The sequence below is a fragment of the Engystomops pustulosus genome, chromosome 1 (genome assembly GCF_040894005.1).
Source record: "Engystomops pustulosus chromosome 1, aEngPut4.maternal, whole genome shotgun sequence".
Classification (NCBI taxonomy): Eukaryota; Metazoa; Chordata; class Amphibia; order Anura; family Leptodactylidae; genus Engystomops; species Engystomops pustulosus.
Window position 1 is genome coordinate 166,606,333 of NC_092411.1, and position 20,273 is coordinate 166,626,605.

The 20,273-nt window shown below is 43.8% G+C and overlaps 1 protein-coding gene across 5 annotated transcripts in view; it reads right to left on the reverse strand.

The window, feature by feature from the left end:
* Nucleotides 1–20,273, reverse strand: part of REXO1 (RNA exonuclease 1 homolog) — a 559,659-nt gene that overhangs the window by 220,922 nt on the left and 318,464 nt on the right. For 4 of the 5 annotated variants that reach the window (XM_072113796.1, XM_072113777.1, XM_072113768.1 and 1 more), the window contains one exon: nt 13,214–13,351. The exons of the other annotated variant lie outside the window; for it this stretch is intronic. In XM_072113796.1, coding sequence (XP_071969897.1) covers nt 13,214–13,351 — 138 coding nt within the window. The remainder of the gene's footprint in view (nt 1–13,213; nt 13,352–20,273) is intronic. 5 annotated transcript variants of the gene reach the window in all.

Here is a 20,273-nt window from a genome sequence, read left to right on the forward strand (position 1 = left end):
CGATGCCCAGGTTTTCCACCGGTCGCAGTCTGTGGGTGATGATGACATTATTGACGTAGTGGAAGAAGTGTGTAAAGAGGTGTCGGATGATGAGGAGACACGATTGTCAGACAGTGGTCAAGTTGTTGTCAGGGCAGGAAGTCCGAGGGGGGAGCAGACTGAGGGATCGGAGGATGATGAGGTGACAGACCCAAGCTGGGTTGATAGGCCGGGTGAACACAGTGCTTCTGAGACGGAGGCGAGTCCTATACCAGAACAGGTTGGAAGAGGCAGTGGTGGGGCCAGACGGAGAGGCAGGGCCAGAGCTGGTGCATCAGCGCCAAATGTTTCACGTAGTCAAGCTCCCGTGGCGAGGGCTAGATTTTCAGAAGTCTGGAAATTCTTTAAAGAAACACCGGATGACCGACGGACTGTGGTGTGCAACCTGTGCCAAACCAGGATCAGCAGGGGTTCCACCACTACTAGCTTAACCACCACCAGTATGCGCAGGCATATGAATGCTAAACACCCCACTCAATGGCACCAAGCCCGTTCACCTCCGGCCGGGCACACCACTGCTCCACTGGCCCAAACACCTCCCGTGCGAAAACCCCATCTTCGCCTCCACGATCCTCCACAGCATCCACCAGCGTTCAGCTCTCCATACCCCAGACGCTGGAGCGCAAAAGGTAGTATAGTGCAACCCACCCACACGCCCAAGCCCTCAACGTCCACATCTCCAGAATACTTAGCCTGGAGATGCTGTCCTATAGGCTGGTAGAGACCGAGGCCTTTCGAAACCTCATGGCGGTGGCCGCCCCTCGGTATTCGGTCCCCAGCCGCCACTACTTTTCCCGATGTGCCGTCCCAGCCCTGCACAAGCACATGTCAGACAACATCATCCGTGCCCTGACCAACGCCGTTTCTGACAAGGTCCACCTGACCACGGACACGTGGACGAGTGCTGCTGGGCAAAGCCACTATATATCGCTGACGGCACATTGCGGGGCCTACCTCGGTCCAGGTCTCAAAGGCCTACTATGCCTCCTCCCACCCCTCCTCCACCTCCTCCTCCGAATTACCATCCGTGGGCATGGCGCCATCAGTCGGTAGCCATTCCTGGCCCATGTGTTAAATCTCATAGTTCAGCGTTTCCTCAAGACATACCCCAATCTGTCTGATTTGCTCACGAAGGTGCGCCGCATCTGTGCGCATTTCAGGAAGTCCAGCACAGATGCTGCCACTCTCAGGGCAGCGCCGCCTCCAACTGACCGCTCACCGACTGTTGTGCGACGTGCCCACGAGGTGGAATTCAACATTAACCATTTATCCAGAGTTTACCAGCAGCGCAGAGCGATTGTAGACTGCCAGATGTCAACTTCCACCAGAACTGGTAGTCAGGTCAGTCAGCTTCCTCAAGTCTACAATGAGGAGTGGACGTGGATGTCTGATATCTGTCAGGTGCTGAGTAACTTTGAGGAGTCAACACAGATGGTCAGTGGCGATGCCGCCATCATCAGCCTCACCATCCAGCTGCTTGGCCTGTTGAAAAACTCTCTGGTCAGCATGAAGTCAGAAGCTTTGCGCTCGTCACAAGAGACGGGGGAAGAAGATTCCCTTGTTGATAGCCAAAGCACCCTCAGGTCTGTTTCTCAGTGCATATCGGAGGAGGAAGAGGAGGAGAATGTTGGCGAGACAGAAGAGGGGACCATTGTTCAGTCCTTCACTGTTCAGCGTGTATGGGCAGAAGAAGAGGAGTTGGAGGAGGAGGAAATGGACAGTCAGGCCAGTGAGGGGAGTGAATTCTTGCGCGTTGGGACTCTGGCGCATATGGCAGATTTTATGCTAGGCTGCCTATCCCGTGACCCTCGCGTTCAAAGAATTTATTCCAGCACCGATTACTGGGTATTCACTCTCCTGGACCCACGGTACAAGCAAAATCTTTCCACTCTCATCCCTGGAGAGGAAAGGAGTGTGAGAATGCATAAATACCAGCAGGCCCTGGTGCACAAGCTGAAACAGTATTTCCCTTCTGACAGCGCTAGCGGCAGAGGGCGTACTTGTGCGGGACAAGTAGCGAGGGAGAGTAGGCGAGCAGGCAGCTTGTCCAGCACTGGCAGGGGTACGCTTTACAAGGCCTTTGCCAGTTTTATGTCACCCCTGCAAGACACTGTCACCTGTCCCCAGTCTCGGAAGAATAGGGCTGATCTTTACAGAAAGATGGTGAGGGAGTACGTAGCTGAATATACCATTGTCCTAAATGATCACATAGCTCCCTACAAACTACTGGGTTTCAAAGCTGGACATGTGGCACAAACTGGCGCTGTACGCCTTGGAGGTTCTTGCCTGCCCTGCCACTAGCGTGTTGTCCAAGCGGGTTTTCAGTGCAGTTGGTGGCATCATCACCGATAAGCGTACACGCCTGTCGACTGACAGCGCTGACAGGCTGACGCTTATCAAGATGAATAAAGCCTGGATTTCTCAGGATTTCCATTCTCCACCAGGTGAAAGAAGCTCAACTTGAATAATGTATGCACTCCTCCTCCTCATTGTCCTCCTCCTCCTCCTCTTTGTACACTAAAGCAGAGGAAACTGGCTATTTTTTGCCAGGGCCAACTGGCTCTAGCTATAGTACTCTATGCATTTAATTTTTCTGGAGGACCACCTACCTGCTCCTCTGGTTTGAAAACTTTTTTGGACTGCCACATACAGGCACTATCCAAATTAAATTGTCTCCATAGCAGCCTCCACACATAGTCTTTTTAGCTGCCTCCACACAATGGGGGTCATTTATTAAGGGCCCGATTCGCGTTTTCCCGACGTGTTACCCGAATATTTCCGTTTTGCGCCGCTTGTACTTAAATTGCCCCGGGATTTTGGCGCACGCGATCGGATTGTGGCGCATCGGCGCTGGCATGCGCGCGACGGAAATCGGGGGGCGTGGCCGAACGAAAACCCGACGTATTCGGAAAAACCGCCGCATTTAAAAACCGAAAATGTGTCGCATAAGGACCGCTTACCTTCACCTGGTCCAGCTCGGTGCATTCCGGCGCGATGAGTTTACTTTCAGCGCAGCAGCGCCACCTGGTGGACGGCGGAAGAACTACCTTATTAAATCCCGGCCGGACCCGAATCCAGAGCGGAGAAGCCGCCGCTGGAACGCGAATGGACCGGGTAAGTAAATTTGCCCCATTGTCTCCATTGCTACCTCCACACGTCATCGCAATAGCTGCCTCCAAAAGTCGTCCATATAGCTGCCTCCATACATCGTCCCCTTATCAAACTAGCTGTGTCAGGCAGAATTTTGGGTTGTTTTCATGGCTTCCACATCAAACTTGTTAACTTTGTCGCCACCCTGCTGTGTAATCCACAAAATATACTGGCAAACTTTTATCATTTACCGATATTATTTCAGCACTTCTTGCGCATCTATTAACATTTCCCTCACCCGCCATAACCCAAACCCAAAAGGTTCTTAGAAGTGCTGTTTGGGGAGTAGCCGAGAGACAGGGGCTTGGATTGGCGAAAGCTCGCCTGGCAGCGGAGCGCCAGCTCCATCCCAAGATCCAACTAACATAGTTTTAACTGCAGCACCTTTAATGTACTACTACTTCACTGCCTCCATTCATCGTCCCCTTATCAAACGAGCTGTGTCAGGCAGAATTTTCAGGTGTTTCACCAGATACATAGTGGAACTCGGCCCATCTGTCGCCGCCATGCTGGAGACCTGAAGTTGCAATCATAGCAGTGCAATATGAATGCCCCATACTGTCGCTCTTAATCATGGAAGTCGTCTCCATGGCTGCCTCCACATGTCGTCCCCTTATCAAAAGAGCTGTGTCAGGCTCATTTTTCGGGTGTTTCACCAGATACGTTATGGAACTTGGTCACTATGTCGCCACCATGCTGTGTTATCGACTAAATATACTGTCAACCTTTTGTTCACATAGGAAATCATTTCAGCGCTTCTTGCTCACCTCCTTTGGTTCCTCTCTGCCACCCATTGGTTTGAAGCCTGAGTCCATTTAGGGTATGTCGCCATGACACTCTCTAGCCTGCCGCTGCCTCTGTATGTCGTCCCCTATAGTGTCAGGGTCAATTATTGCATGTTTTAGATGCTATCTAGCCTCATTCGGTCACTCTGTCATGGCCAGGCTGTTGCCCATAATTTTGGCATAATGGTGCGATTAAGCAGCCTCAGAGGCATCCATGCATGCTGCCCCTGCTGTTTCCTGTCCATTTCCGTGGTGTTTCCATCCTTTTCTGAGGTTCCCAGGTGTTTGGCCAAGCTTCCCTGTGCAGAGCCTTGGTCCCCTTGAAAAATGCTCGAGTCTACCATTGACTTCAATGGGGCTCGTTATTCGAGACGAGCACTCGAGCATCGGGAAAAGTTCGTCTCGAATAACGAGCACCCGAGCATTTTAGTGCTTGCTCATCTCTAGTATTAACCCTATTGCCAGACATTTCTGGAGATTTTGTTGCATAATTGGCCGAGCAATATTCACATTTTTGACATTTAAAAACGGAACAGAAATTACAGCAAAAATTATAGTAAACCCAACAAACTATTTTCTGAAAGCACACACTTGCCCAATATTCAAAATTGCATTTAAGAGTTTATGGACATGAGTGCCTTCATGCAATTTGGATTGAAACTGCAACATTTTATATAACATACACAAAATTGGACTTTGATGGCAAAATATGTGCCACCTTCACAACTCCTAAATGTAATAGATGGACATATGTTCACAGATCGCTCATGGTCATGGTCATATGTTCACATGAATCATAATATCACTAAAACTGAAAAAAATAACTAAATATCTTTTTTTTAGCTAGAACTGTTAAAACAGTCACAACCTGTAAAATATAGCAATAAAACAGGTTAAAAAGTTAAGTCACCCCTTAACCCTATATATATAGTTTTTGAAAGCAGACAATCAGTTGCAACCATTGCATTTTCCTTGATTAACAGTTGACAAATTATTAAACAAAAATGCATTGAAATGCATATTGAAAACATACATTTTTACATAAAACTCACAACAAAGTGGAGGTTTACACACAAATAGGGATTTAACCCCTTAAGGACGGAGGGTTTTCCGGCTCATTTCTCGCTCTCCAACTTCAAAAATCCATAACTTTTTCATTTTTCCGTGTACAGACCTGTGTGAGGGCTTATTTTGTGCGTAACAAATTTTACTTTCCCGTAATGTTATTTATTTTAACATGCCGTGTACTCCGAAGCTGAAAAAAAATTCCAAATGTGGAAAAATTGAAAAAAAACTGCACGTGCGTCACGTTCTTGTGGGCTCAGTTTTTACGACTTTCACTCTTCGCTCCAAATAACACGCCTACTTTATTCTTTGGTTCGGTGCGATCGCGGTGATATGAAATTTATATAGGTTTTATTGTGTTTTAATACATTTTCAAAAATTAAACGAATGTGTACAAAAAAGAAAAAAAATTTTTTGCCATCTTCTGACGCTAATAACTTTTTCATACTTTGGCGCACGGAAATGTGTGAGGGGTCATTTTTTGCGAAATGAGGCGACGTTTTCATTGCTACCATTTTGAGGTCTGTGCGACATTTTGATCATTTTTTATTTCATTTTTTATGTTATGTAAAAAGGTGTAAAAGTCGCATTTCGGACATTTGGGCGCCATTTCCCGCCTCGGAGGTCACCGCCGGCCGTAACCGTTTTTATATTTTGATAGATCGGGCATTTTGGGACGCGACGATACCTAATATGTCTGTGATTTTTACTGTTTGTTATGTTTCTTATCCGTTCTAGGGAAAGGGGGGTGATTTGAACTTTTAATATTTTATTAATTTTTTTTATTTTTTAAACTTTTTTTTTCTTTTTTTTTTCACTATTTTTTAGACCATCTAGGGTACAATAACCCTAGATGATCAGATCGCTCCTAACATATACTGCAATACTACAGTATTGCAATATATGGCGTTTTTGCAGGTCTTACATTACAATGAGCCACTGGCTCATTGTAACGAACCTGCATAAACCATGTAGCCTCGTGTCAAGAGAAGACCCGAGGCTACCATGGTAACCGATCGCCGCCCCCCGATGACGTTCGGGGGCGTGGCGATCGAAAAAAAGATGGCGGCGCCCACGCGCCGCCGTCTTTTAAACGCCGCCCGCGACTTTGCGGGCGGCGTTTAGAGGGTTAATAGCCGCGATCGGTGCAAGCACCGACCGCGGTTATTAGCGGTGGGGGTTTTGTGCAAAATGCAAAAACCCCCACCTCTGTATGAAGAGGACTCAGCCCGTGAGCCCTCTTCATACATCCCTTATACCTCTGCGCCGTAGAGCTACGGCGCAGAGCGTTAAGGGGTTAAAAGTAATAACACAAAAGGAAGCAGATTTATATGTAACGCAATACACAACATCAACAAGAATTTACTCTAAAAAAAAAAAAAACATGCCATAGTCGATTGTTAACCACAAATGTGTTTAAAAATATATTACACGGGAGACAAACTACTTAGCTGGGACCCTATGGCAATGATGGGAAATATAGTCCTATCAGATCATGCCCCGGTCTATTTCTCCATCACTCTTCCGGAATCCCTGCATCGTACTTGGGCGTGGAGACTTAATGATAATTTGCTAAAAGATCCCATGTGTGCAGTAGAATTAACCCCTTAAGGACGCAGAGTTTTTCCGTTTATTTTTCGCTCTTTAACTTCAAAAATCCATAACTTTTTCATTTTTACGTGTACAGACCTGTGTGAGAGCTTATTTTGTGCGTAACAAATTTTACTTTCCTGTAATGTTATTTATTTTAACATGCCGTGTACTGCGAAGCTGCAAAAAAAAAAAATTCCACATGTGGGCTCAGTTTTTTCTATTTTGACTGTGCACTCAAAATAACACCTCTTTGGTTTGGTGCGATCGCGGTGATACCAAATTTATATAGGTTTTATTGTGTTTTAATACATTTTCAAAAATTAAACTAATGTGTACAAAAAAGAAAAAAAAATTTTTCAGACGCTAATAACTTTTTCATACTTTGGCGCACGGAGCTGTGTGAGATGTCATTTTTTGCGAAATGAGCCAACGTTCTCATTGCTACCATTCTGAGGTCTGTGCGACATTTTGATCACTTTTTATTTCATTTTTTATGTGATGTAAAAAGGTGTAAAAGTTGCATTTGGGCGCCATTTTCCGCCTCAGAGGTCACCGCGGTCCGTAAGCTGTTTTATATTTTGATAGATCGGGCATTTTGGGACGCGGCAATACCTAATATGTTTGGGTTTTTTACTGTTTATTATGTTTTATATCAGTTCTAGGGAAAGGGGGGTTATTTGAATTTTTAATATTTTATAAATTTTTTTATTTTTTAAACTCCCCCCCCCCCCCCTATTTCTTAGACCATCTAGGGTACATTAACCCTAGATGGTCAGATCGCTCCTACCATATACTGCAATACTTCTGTATTACAATATATGGCATTTTTGCAGCACATTCATTACAATGAGCCACTGGCTCATTGTAACGAATCTGCAGAAGCCATGTAGCCTCGTGTCAAACGAAGACCCGAGGCTACAATGGCAACCGATCGCCGCCCCCCGATGAGGTTTGGGGGTGCGGCGGTCGTAATAAAGATGGCGGCGCCCGCGCTGCCGGCGACTTTGCCAGCGTCAATGAAAGGGTTAATAGCCGCGATGGGTGCAAGCACCGACCGCGGTTATTAGCAGTGGGGGTTTTCTGCAATATGCAAAAACCCCCACCCTTGTATGAAGAGGACTCAGCCCGTGAGCCCTCTTCATACACACCTTATACCTCTGCGTCGTAGAGCTACGGCGCAGAGCATTAAGGGGTTAAGGGCCTCTGCGTAGCGGGTCCTCCAGGAACATGCTGACGATAATACCCCACTGCCCATCATATGGGAAACCATTAAGGGAGAATTCAGGGCGGTGTTTATACAGTATGGCTCCAGATTAAAAAAGGAGAAATCTGCTAAAATAACATCACTGCTACAGTCAATCGCTGACTTAGAGAGGCGCCATAAAGATTCCCGGGACCCAGAGACTCCTTGCTTGACCAAACCCACCTGTAACACGGGTCAAAATTTTATGCCCATCTCTATGAACATGCAGATAAATGCGGTAAATCGTTAGCCCGTCTTTTGCACCCACGCAACCCTAAGAATCGAAACCCGAACAAGCTGGGTGATGGCCACCTTGTCATTGTGCTCCGTGCACCCCGGCCCTCCTGAAACCTGGGGAAAACGTCCCCACTAATTAGTTTCAAAATGCATTAAAAATTAAACATGTTAAATCCCAAATTAACAGTAGTGTCCACTCCTGCATATAAACCCCTTACGTGGCTTATGTTTTGAGACATTTGCAACAAAAAGTCTCAAAACGAAAACAAAATTTGCACCTGCCAAGATAGGAAAACGGAACATGCATCACAAGTAAAAAGACAGGATCATACAACTCTAAAATTCAACTCAGAGAGACCAAACTATGATACAGGTGCCCCATTGACACCCCCTCACCCCGCCTTTTCCCACATTATGGCAATTAGAGCCTCCAAACTGACCATACCCATCCTTGAATTTCCTTCTTGGGACTTTTTGTTAAAGTTGCATACTTTTCTCAGAGTTATTTATTGTTTAACAGGTTTCAGCACAATGGGTACAATCCAATGAATCTGATGTATCCCCCGCTTACTGTTTATATATGTTCATTTGCTTCCCTGCTAATACGTTCTTCACGTCGGAGGTGCACTGGAGTGGCCTTTCCTAGTAGTCTCCTCTGGACGTTTTTGGATTTCTTACTATTGTTTGCTTTGTTCATGTGTCTTTGTCAATCCCCCTCCCTTCTGTTTCTCCCCTTCCAGCAAGTCATTAAATTAAATACACATTTGTTTCCCATCACTCAATGGAAGATTGCTTACCCTGGGACGCTGGGTAACTCCTCTACAATGATATATCATGGTTAAGTACACTCACCGGCCACTTTATTAGGTACACCTGTCCAACTGCTCGTTAACACTTAATTTCTAATCAGCCAATCACATGGTGGCAACTCCGTGCATTTAGGCATGTAGACATGGTCAAGACAATCTCCTGCAGTTCAAACCGAGCATCAGTATGGGGAAGAAAGGTGATTTGAGTGCCTTTGAATGTGGCATGGTTGTTGGTGCCGGAAGGGCTGGTCTGAGTATTTCAGAAACTGCTGATCTACTGGGATTTTCACGCACAAGCATCTCTAGGATTTACAGAGAATGGTCCGAAAAAGAAAAAACATCCAGTGAGCGGCAGTTCTGTGGGCGGAAATGCCTTGTTGATGCCAGAGGAGAATGGGCAGACTGGTTCGAGCTGATAGATAGGCAACAGTGACTCAAATCGCCACCCGTTACAACCAAGGTAGGCAGAAGAGCATCTCTGAACGCACAGTAGGTCGAACTTTGAGGCAGTTGGGCTACAGCAGCTGAAGACCACACCGGGTGCCACTCCTTTCAGCTAAGAACAGGAAACTGAGGCTACAATTTGCACAAGCTCATCGAAATTGGATAGTAGAAGATTGGAAAAACGTTGCCTGGTCTGATGAGTCTCGATTTCTGCTGCGACATTCGGATGGTAGGGTCAGAATTTGGCATCAACAACATGAAAGCATGGATCCATCCTGCCTTGTATCAACGGTTCAGGCTAGTGGTGGTGGTGTCATGGTGTGGGGGATATTTTCTTGGCACTCTTTGGGCCCCTTGGTACCAATTGAGCATTGTTGCAACGCCACAGCCTACCTGAGTATTGTTGCTGACCATGTCCATCCCTTTATGACCACAATGTACCCAACATCTGATGGCTACTTTCAGCAGGATAATGCGCCATGTCATAAAGCTGGAATCATCTCAGACTGGTTTATTGAACATGACAATGAGTTCACTGTACTCAAATGGCCTCCACAGTCACCAGATCTCAATCCAATAGAGCATCTTTGGGATGTGGTGGAACGGGAGATTTGCATCATGGATGTGCAGCCGACAAATCTGCGGCAACTGTGTGATGCCATCATGTCAATATGGACCAAAATCTCTGAGAAATGCTTCCAGCACCTTGTTGAATCTATGCCACGAAGAATTGAGGCAGTTCTGAAGGCAAAAGGGGGTCCACCCGTTACTAGCATGGTGTACCTAATAAAGTGGCCAGTGAGTGTATATTACATTGAATGTAAAAGGCCTTAATTCTAACGCCAAGAGGCAGCATAACCTTATTGAGCTTAAGTCTCTGCCTGCAGATGTGGCCTTCCTTCAAGAGACTCACTTACTCAGCTAACCTACTCAGCCCCCTTAGATCTCAAAAGAGCAGGAGTGGCCATACTATTCTCAAGAGGCATCCTCCTACCTGGACCAGGGTGGCCGTTATATTATTATTCATGGTACTCTGGGAGGGGAGCTCGTCACCTTCTGTAATGTTTATGCCCCTAATGTATCTCAAATAAGTTTTCTTACCTGCAATTTTACTGTTGGGAGGAGACTTTAATTTAATGTCATTTTTTCAGAAGACGTTGATCGCCAATCAACAGAGACCTGTTAACCCCTCCCTTAAAAGACTTTCAAGGACTTCAGAGTACTCATCCTCAAACATTCCCTGTATGATCTTTGGCGAGTCAACTGCCCGACTGACAGATCCTATTCCTTTTTTTCTCACCCCCACCAGACGCGTATTGATAATTTTTTTTGTAATAATATGTCAGATCCATGATTGCAGTGGATATAGGCTCAATCACCTGGTCTGTTCATTCCCCGGGCAATGTGGATTTGGACCTGACGGCCAGGGCGGCAAGGACATGTCTTAGATGGAGTCTAAAGAAGCCTCTCATTCAAACATCAGAGGGATGAATTTTTTCGTGCATATTAAGGCTTTTTATGATCAGAATGACGGTTCTGTCACTTCTGTAGCAACCTTATGGGAGGCACACAAAGCGGTAATGAAAGGCTTCTACATTTCTACCGGGCCCAGTCTTAAGCGCAACTCCAAGATTCAACGGACTGATCTCCATGACCCTGGGGCATCTAGAGTCCATCATGGCTTCCTCTTACAAACGGACACTTAAAAAGTTAGTAGACACCAGGTCCTAAATTAAAGACCTACTTCTAGATAAAGCAGACAAAGCAAGTTTTATACACTAAACAGAGATATTATTCATGGGGAAAGAAACCTCACACCCTTCTAGCCACACAACTGCGGGGTGACTCGAATTCCCTTTCCCCATGTCCTTAGTCTCCCTGATGGTACTGTAACCTATGACCCTCGACAGATCTCTAACCTCTTTCGGGATTACTATGCTAAACTCTATTCTTTACCCTCTAAACTCCCCTCAGACCAACAAAGTAGGGATGACCGATTGCATTCTTTTTTGGAATCTTTCCATCTTCCCACTCCATCTCCACAAGCTATATCTTCCCTAAATGATCCTATAACTGAATAGGAAGTTGCCTTCTTAAATAAAGAACTTCTGGGGGTAAGTCTCCTGGCCCAGATGGCTTCTCCTACTGCTACTACCGCTCCTTTGCCCCTATCCTTATTCCCAGACATACCACTCTCCAACTAATTTCTCAATGGTAACCCAATTCCTTCAACAGAATGGGTGATTCACTTCTCCTGTGTCTGGACGTGGAAAAGGCCTTTGATCGTCTTGGGTGGCCATTTCCTAACGGAGATCAAGGGCCTTTACGTCATGCTTTATCCTCTCCCTTCCCTTTGTTTAATGGGACCAGACAGGGGTGCCTCTTATCCCTCCTTCTCGTTGTGCTGCGCATATAGCCCCTAGCATCAGCTATTCACTCTCATCGAGACATTAAATGGCTTAAAGTGGGGGATAAAGAATTAAAAATTTCACTCTTTGCCGATGATGTCCTCTTAACTTACCCCCACCGCCGCATTGCTTTTTGGTGGTATTTGGTCACCTTTTCAGTTATAAAGTTAATAATTCCAAAACTGAAGCCCTACCTATACGCTTCTCTCCTGGCCAGATTTCCCTACTTAAGGCTAATTTCCCCTTCCAGTGGTGTGAAGACACCATAGATTACATGGGAATCCATCTATATTCCTCTCATAGTTCACTATACAGGCATAGTTTTCCCCCCATGTTTGCATACATACGCTCTCTACTAGTTAAATGGTCTCCACTAGCCCTTTCATTGTCTGGCCGTATTTTGGCTGTTAAAATGACTATCCTTCCCAAACTAAACCCAGTCCCACTCAAAAGATCTTCATTAACTGCATAACTCCATCCTAAAGTTTGTATGGGCTAATAAAAGACATGAAATGCACTGCTTACTCCAAATGGATAGAGGTGGAAAAGTTATGTCTGGCTCCGGCTTATCCCAATTCCTTGCTGTGGTGTGACCCATATGCCTCTCCCTCCTGTGATCTTCTGGGCCCTATGGCTCTCACCAGGGACATCAGATGTGTGTGCATTAAGTAGCCTGAATCCATCGGATTCACGTTCATCTGCATGTAGCCCAAGAAGCTCCTACTCCGTCAAAATCCATTTTTTTCAAAAAATCACCAAGAAAACAAGAATAACATGAGAACGTCATAACATGGGTATAAACAATAGAGGATGGTGTGAAATAAAAGCTTTAATTAGGATTTTCGTGTTACATATAACTTTATGGAGTTCTGGGTCGCAGTGTTAATATGTAGCCACATTAGGCAAAGAGGATTGAATGCTCATTGTATCGCTCAATTTGCGCAAAAAAACTATCACTAAATAAAAGCCAATCAGAGAGCAAGTGTGTTCTTAGATTGTTCTGGAAAGTGTTGGGTTAAAAACAAGAACATTAATTGATAATATCCCTTATCAAAATTTTGTAACATATAAAGTCAATATTTACATAATCTGTGAGGTGCAGCAGCTCCTATGTGCAGTAAATTCTCCCTGCAAGTGGAAGACACCTAGAATCTCACTTTTATTTTCCTATGAAAAAAGAGACTATGCTTTTTTATATGAATCTAAACTAGTGGTTCTAGGTGTCAGAAAAACTGAAATATTAACTGTTAAAGTGCAGTCGGTAGTTATTTTTATATATAAAATTTGCAACCCGAAATTCTGGTTTTAAACATTAATATCTCCGGATCCATGGCATCTAGAAACACAATTTTAGTTTCATTTAAAAGAAGAGATTGTGCCCACCCCAGACCAGGGTTATACGTAAAATATAACAAATTTAATGAAACTTTCAATACTTACAGTCTAAGTTCTTGCCTTCCTCGCCAGAAAAAAAAAGAGCCATTCCTGATTTCTCAGGGTGAACAAAAGGGTAACCATGCTCCTGTAGTTGTTCAGATGTCAGTATATAGTTTAGCAGTTTTTTGTATATTGTTGCGTCTATGTAAAAAATGAAAAAATATTTTGTAAATGCTGGAAATACTGTAGTATTTGAGAAAAATTTCTGTATAGCTATAAGCATATATACGTTTTCCTATCTACAAAGAATGCAGAGGCCTGTAATTTTTATTGCAGCAAAAAGTCAGACAATTGTTTGAAAAATCTAAAAAATAAATTTCTTATTTCCCCGCTTCAGCGCTCTTCTGAAAACAAAGTGTATAACTTGATAAATTAGTACCTATAGATAGCAATCCACAGGCAAAGTAGAGATATGCAATGCGGAAGATCTTTCTCACTTCTTCTGAACAACGCTCAGCAGTTCGCAAAGTCCTTCGATGTGTCTCTGGTCCTCTCGCCCCAAAATTTTGGCCAAAAACACACACTCTGGATACCAAGTTCCATTGCGTCTCCACAATTTGAACAGCTATCACTGCTTAACAAAAACGCTATTGTCTCCAAAGTAAGGAATAAATGTCTTACATACATTATAGGCTGTACAATTTGACAATACAAATCTGCTCTGGACGGTTCTTCTTCCATACAGCAAACATAGCAAACAGCAATACAGCAAACATGTTTAATTTTTCACCCAAAATGAATGTATTGTGTTTTAACCCCTATAAAACACCTAATGAGTTAAAATTCTTGCTTTTTCATACGTTGAGGGGTGTAGTTTCCATAATGGGGTAATTTATAAGTCTTACTCTTATTTAGGCAAAGTCAAGTCAATTAAAAGTTGAGCAGATCCATCTAAATATGGGTTTCGGAAATTTTCCCAAAAAAATGTGAAAAAAGTCACCCAAATTCTAAGCCTCATAACATTATAATAAATTATGTGGAATGTTAAAAAACCATTCCAACATAAAGCAGACATTTGGCAAATGTAAGTTACTAATTAATTTGGGTGCTATGACTATCTGCTTCAAAAGTAGAGAATTTAGTAAAGAATTTTTCCTAATTTTTGCCAAATTTCAGTTTCTTCATAAGTAAACACAAAATGTATCCTCCAAATTTTTAAACTAATTTGAAGTATGATGTGTCACAAGAAAAGAATCTCAACATCCTCTGGATATCTTATAGCGTTCCAAAGCTATAACCACAAATTTAAAAAAATGTCCTAAAAGAGGTTAATATTGCTAACTTTATTATACAATGTACTCAATTTAAAACATAATAATGATAATGTTGCATATCTTTACTATCCACGAAATTAGAGAATTCCCTTAAAGAAATTCTACCATTTGATTTCATGCATTATGAAACTTGAGAATGCTGTAGCTACACGGATCCAGATGCACATCTTGCTGAAAAAACAATTATAAAACATTCTGGGTTCTGCTTGCAGCCATACATAAACACATTACAAGCAGCTTCCTGAACTGTCCAGACAGGGGTAATCAACCTTAGGCCGGCGCCACACGTGGCGCTTTTGTCTGCGTTTGCAAACGCAAACGCAGACAAAGTCGCGCCCACCGGGGCGGGCCTCGGCCCGATCGCATCGGCGTTTCTATGGAAACGCCTGCGATCGGGAACGAGATGCCAGTGTTTCGCGTTAAATTAACGAGAAACACCGGCGGCACGTTCCCGATCGCAGGCGTTTCCATAGAAACGCCGATGCGATCGGGCCGAGGCCCGCCCCGGTGGGCGCGACTTTGTCTGCGTTTGCGTTTGCAAGCGCAGACAAAGCGCCCTGTGTGGCGCCGGCCTTAGATGGATTACTCATACACAGCAAATGGAGCATGGTGAAGCAATTGATTAATTCTTCCTATCAGGCACAACACAGTGATTACATCATTCTCTCGAGCAGTGCATAACTCTCAACACAACCCATGCTGGACCAGGATGTTATAGTACGTCCTGGTACACGTAGGGGTTAATATTATGACAGTGTTCATTTATCCAAGTTTTTCATCTTCTTGCTGTTCTTCCAACTTCAAACAACAGGGGTATTTGCTCATATACATCAAAAGTTCCTAAATGTGTAATCTCTTATCTGAGAAAGAAAAATTAAAAATACTCTTAGTGATCCTATTACTCCCATGCATTACTCGACATGCATTACACCGTGAAAATGTAAAAAAAAAAAACCCTTCATGCAAATTTATATTCCTTTTTTATTTAATCTGATCCTTAATACCCTGGACATTTCTATGGACAATTGTTGGTTGTTCACCTAGAAATTTCCCAATCAACGGATCATGTTGTAGTATGAACCTGTTTTTTTGTAATATTCTTCCTACTAAACTTAGTGAATTCAGCAACAACTTTGTGAATTCAGTAACGAAGGGGAATTTACTTCTATCCTCAGTAAATTTCACTTTTTCTTTTGGTCGATAACTTTCTTTTTTTTTAGCTTTTGTAACCAATTCCAGTAAATAATTCCTCTTTAAAAAAAATCCATCTTCCAACATGGTAGCCTGTATTTCCTAGCTCTCCTTTTTGTATATAAACCTCTAGTTTAGTCTTCTTTTTGTTTTAGTCCTGCATTTGTTTATTTTTTTAAATCCATGAATGGATTACCTGGAAAGATATATAACGAATTTTAGGCACAGCAGCAGCCGTGTGTTTGATTAATATATTTTATAGGCCTTTTTAACATGTTTTTAGTATGATGGAACTTGGTATCCAGAGTGTGTGTTCCTGGCAGAAACATTGGGACAAAAAGACCCGACTCATCAAAGGACGCCGCAAACTGCTAAGCATTGTTTAGAAGAAGGGAGAGAGATCCTCCGCGTTGATTATTTCTACTTTGCCTGTGAAGTGAGATCTAGAGGTATTGTTTTATCGAGTCATACACTTGTTTACAGAAAAGTGCTGATGTGGGGAAAGAAGACATTTCTAGACTTTTTTTTTTGAGGCAATTGTCAGACTTTTTGCTACAATGTTTTTCCCTAGCACCACTGGTACACAGCTGTGTGATGGCTTATTTTCAAAATGGTGGTATTTAATATTTCATGCATGTACTGGGAAGCAGGAAAAAAATTCCAAATGCAGTGAAATTGGTAAAAAAAAAAAAAAACGCATGTGTGCCTTATTCTTGTGGGCTTGGATTTCACTGTACGCCCCAAATGACATATCTACTACAGGAATACCAAATTTGTATAGGTTTTATAATGTTTTAATACAATTAAAAAAAATTAAAACCTCCTGTACAAAATTTTTTTGGGGGATTTTGCCTTCTTCCGCTAATAACTTTTTTATACTTTGGTGCACGGAGCAATAGGAGGTGTTTTTTTTTTTTTTTCGGATTTTGATGATGTTTACAATGTTATCATTTTTAGGACTGTGCAACCTTTTGATCACTTTTTATAGAATTATTTTTTTTTAAATGGCAAAAAAGTGCTTTGGGCGCGAGTTTTCGTTACTGGGTTAAACGCAGTGAAAAACCGATAAAATATTTTTATAGATTAGGTATCACCGCGTCCGAAAATGCCCAATGTGTTTACGATTTCTACTGTTTATTTAGGGGGGGGGGGGTGATTTGAGTTTTTAGGGTTTTTTTATTATATATATTTTTTTTACTTTTTTAAATTTTTATTTTCACTATTTTTCAGACTCCCTAGGGTACTTTAACCCTAGGTTGTCTGTACGTTCCTACGATATTCTGCAATACTACTGTATGGCAGTATTTGGGGATTTTACTCCTCATACATTACAATGTATGATCCTCGGAAAGATGGCAGTGCCCATGCCGGCAGCGATCAGCGAGTAAACACCCGGTAATATTACGTCACATGCCGGGTGCGGGTGCATGGAGAGGGCTCACGGGCATCACATGTCGGTAAGGGGTTAATAGGTCTATGGCAGAAAACTGGAGCAACATCAGATTTATCAAGGGTTTTAGACCACTTTATGTAGTTTATTGTTTAAAAAGTGGAGTGTACTCAGTAACTAGTGGGAGTGACCGGACAGAAAATAGCCTGTGCACCAGAAAATTGTGGGGCAGCAAATCAGACCAACTAATAGAAGGTAAAAAGCAAGGCTCTCAGGTCTTAGGGTGGTTTCACTTTGATGTGTTTTTTCACATCAGTGATTTCTCACTGAACCCATTTTGGCCGATGAACACATACAGATTTTTCACTGATGCCTTACTGACGCATTCCTTTTAATTTGCTTTTTCATACTTCAGTTTTTTTTTCTACTGATCTACTGTTCAGTGAACACAAAAAAAAAACAGGTCCAAAACAGATCAGTGAAAAAAAAACTGAAGTGTGCAAAAGCCCATTGAAAATAAAGGGTTGGGGGGACGTGGCCTTACCATGGCAGTGTGAAGACACACAGTGCCTAGCTCCTCCTCCCTCAGACCCCGAGATCCGAAATCACAGAACCCAAGAGACGTAGGGTGCCGAATCGTTTTATACTCTCTCAAAGAACAGGTTCTGGCAAAACCAAGCCAAAAAAAAAGACCTGTACCAGTGAGCCTCGCTCAAGATTTTTCCAGACCTCTCCAATTTCACTCTGGCGCAATGTGCTGCAGTACAACCACTTCTGGACCTACTGAGAGAGCATACCCTTCCTCACAGATGGGTTTCCCATTTGCTCTTCACGTCCGCTCCGGAGGGAAGGATGTCACCCTCTGATCCCCAAACGACCTTAAGCCATTCTTTCAGGCCCTCCACCTACCTTCAGAGTCTCTAAGTCACTGGCCCTCATACCTTCTGCCCTTGACTTCTCCTCCACTGGCCTCCTCTGCTAACCTAACCCAGCTGGGCCACTGGTTTGTTCTCTCTGTACTAATCTCTCTTTTTCCTTTCTTCTTTTTCTTCCCCCTCACCCGCACTTTACCCCTTCCCCAACCCCCACCCCTGACAACCCCTGGTGGCAGCCGAACAGGAGACCCACTTCAAGGTGGGCCATGGCCCAACAATCAAAACAAAAAAAAAACACTTCATGGTTCTACGCCAACAACCCACTCTCACGCTCCGGCGGTGTACCCATGGCCCTACACAAATCTCTCCCCCACACAATAGTAGACTGTACAAGAGACGCCAACAGAAGGTAAATCCTCAACTTGAACATCAGTGGCCACCCATTTTCCATTCTTGCTGTGTATGCCCCAAACCAAAAACCAGGTCCCCTTCCTTATCCAGCTTATACATAATGTCATTCCCTTGATTAAAGGAAACCTTGTGCTGGACGGAGACCTCAACCTGACTCTAGACCCGACGGACAGATCAAGCATATCTAACTCCGCCCTGAGGAAGCTTAAAAGCTCCCTTCTACATCTCCAAATATGCGATGCCAGGTGGCTGCAGCACCCATCAGAAACGGGATACAGTTTTTTTCTTCTCCCCCATGGAGTATACAGTAGACTGCAACACAATGTGCTTCAGTGTCTGACAGCCTCCTCTATTGGCAACATTGTTTTATTGCACATTCAAACTCCCCTCCTCAACAAGAAGAAATGTTTTTGGTGACTCAACAACTCCCTCCCCTTCTTGAACCAATATGCACCGCTAAGGTCACCCGTACCACTGCCCAATTTACCACACATCGGATCCCACTCCCGCACTAACGAAATGGGAAACTCTCAAAAGGTTTTCATTGAGCACAATGCCTTAAGTGGTAGAAAGCATTTACATTGAGAAGGGCACTTGAGCGGGTCACCTCTCTGGATCTGAGGCACAAACACAAACCCCGATACTATGGGACCTCCAAGCGACTAGGCATGAGGTCAAACACTTACTAGAAAAGGCATACAGAAGTATGCTGCAAGTGCGCTGCAGCATATTTTAGGAATATGGTAACAAATATGGCCGCATGCTGACTAGAGCCCTTAGAAGCCACATAACACAATCTTTTCTCCCCAGCATCAAATCTGCCGTCTGAAAAAAGATTTTCATCTCGCCTCTTGACAGATGCGGGCCTGCTACCATTCAGCTGGCTACTCCTAGCACAAGAAGTCTGCTGTAGAGATCTCATAACTCTCTCTTGGACTTGGACCCTGTTATATTTGAATATTAAAGTATATACTGAGATTCATATAATATGGACACTCACATAGCTTGCCACCAGATCGACATTGCCTGAAGCCTTGGAGTGGTGCCATAAAAGACTTGGTAATTGATCATGGGTCACCTATGTGCCCTTTCTCAAGGAATATCCTGTGGAATCTCCACAGAAGGGGGTTTATCCATTAACTTGGGGCATAGATCAAAGGCATCAGGAGAGCTGTGTTGTTGCAAGCCCAAATCTATTGACTCAGGAGGGCATTAAACAAACATCTGTTGTGAAAAGGTGATACAAGGACACTTTCCCAGGGGAAGCCCTATTGTGTCAATATTGTGGGCAATAAATACCATCCCTGGGAGGTCACCCAAGCCATTTGGGACAAAGACCTGAGGAAAAGATACCAATTCCAAGTACGAGAGCGCCATCCTGAGGAAGGAGTAAATGACGACACTAAGAGGCCAATATCCTATTACCGGAGAAAGAAAAAAACAAAAACAACAGCGGAGGAGGACGGCGCCTCGCGTGATAACGTAGAGACAAGTGTACCGATTGTGGTGAGATAAATGGTTGCTCACCTGGTAACCACTTGGGTACAAGTGGTATATAGTATCCAGTGGGGGGGGGAGGATCCTTGAAGGTACGGAGGTTTGAATCATAGGTTACTGCAGCAACTATTGGGCTCTCCGAAACCGGTAGCCAAGGTACCGTAAAATGGATTGTATAAAGAGAAAAAAGGAGAGGGCCGGGAAAGTGCGCTAGTAACCGAACAGAAATCTCCAAGTGTAGTGATTAACACAATTTTTATTGGTAGCAGTGAAATCCAAAGGCAACGCGTTTCGGGGAGACCCCTTCGTCAGACCAAAATGGAAGTGCTGAGTGGGAACTCAGAAGAGGAGCGCTGAGAGGGAGCTCAGGCGGTCTGCTACTAGGGTAGCAGACTCTCAGCGCTCTGAGCTCCCTCTCAGCGCTC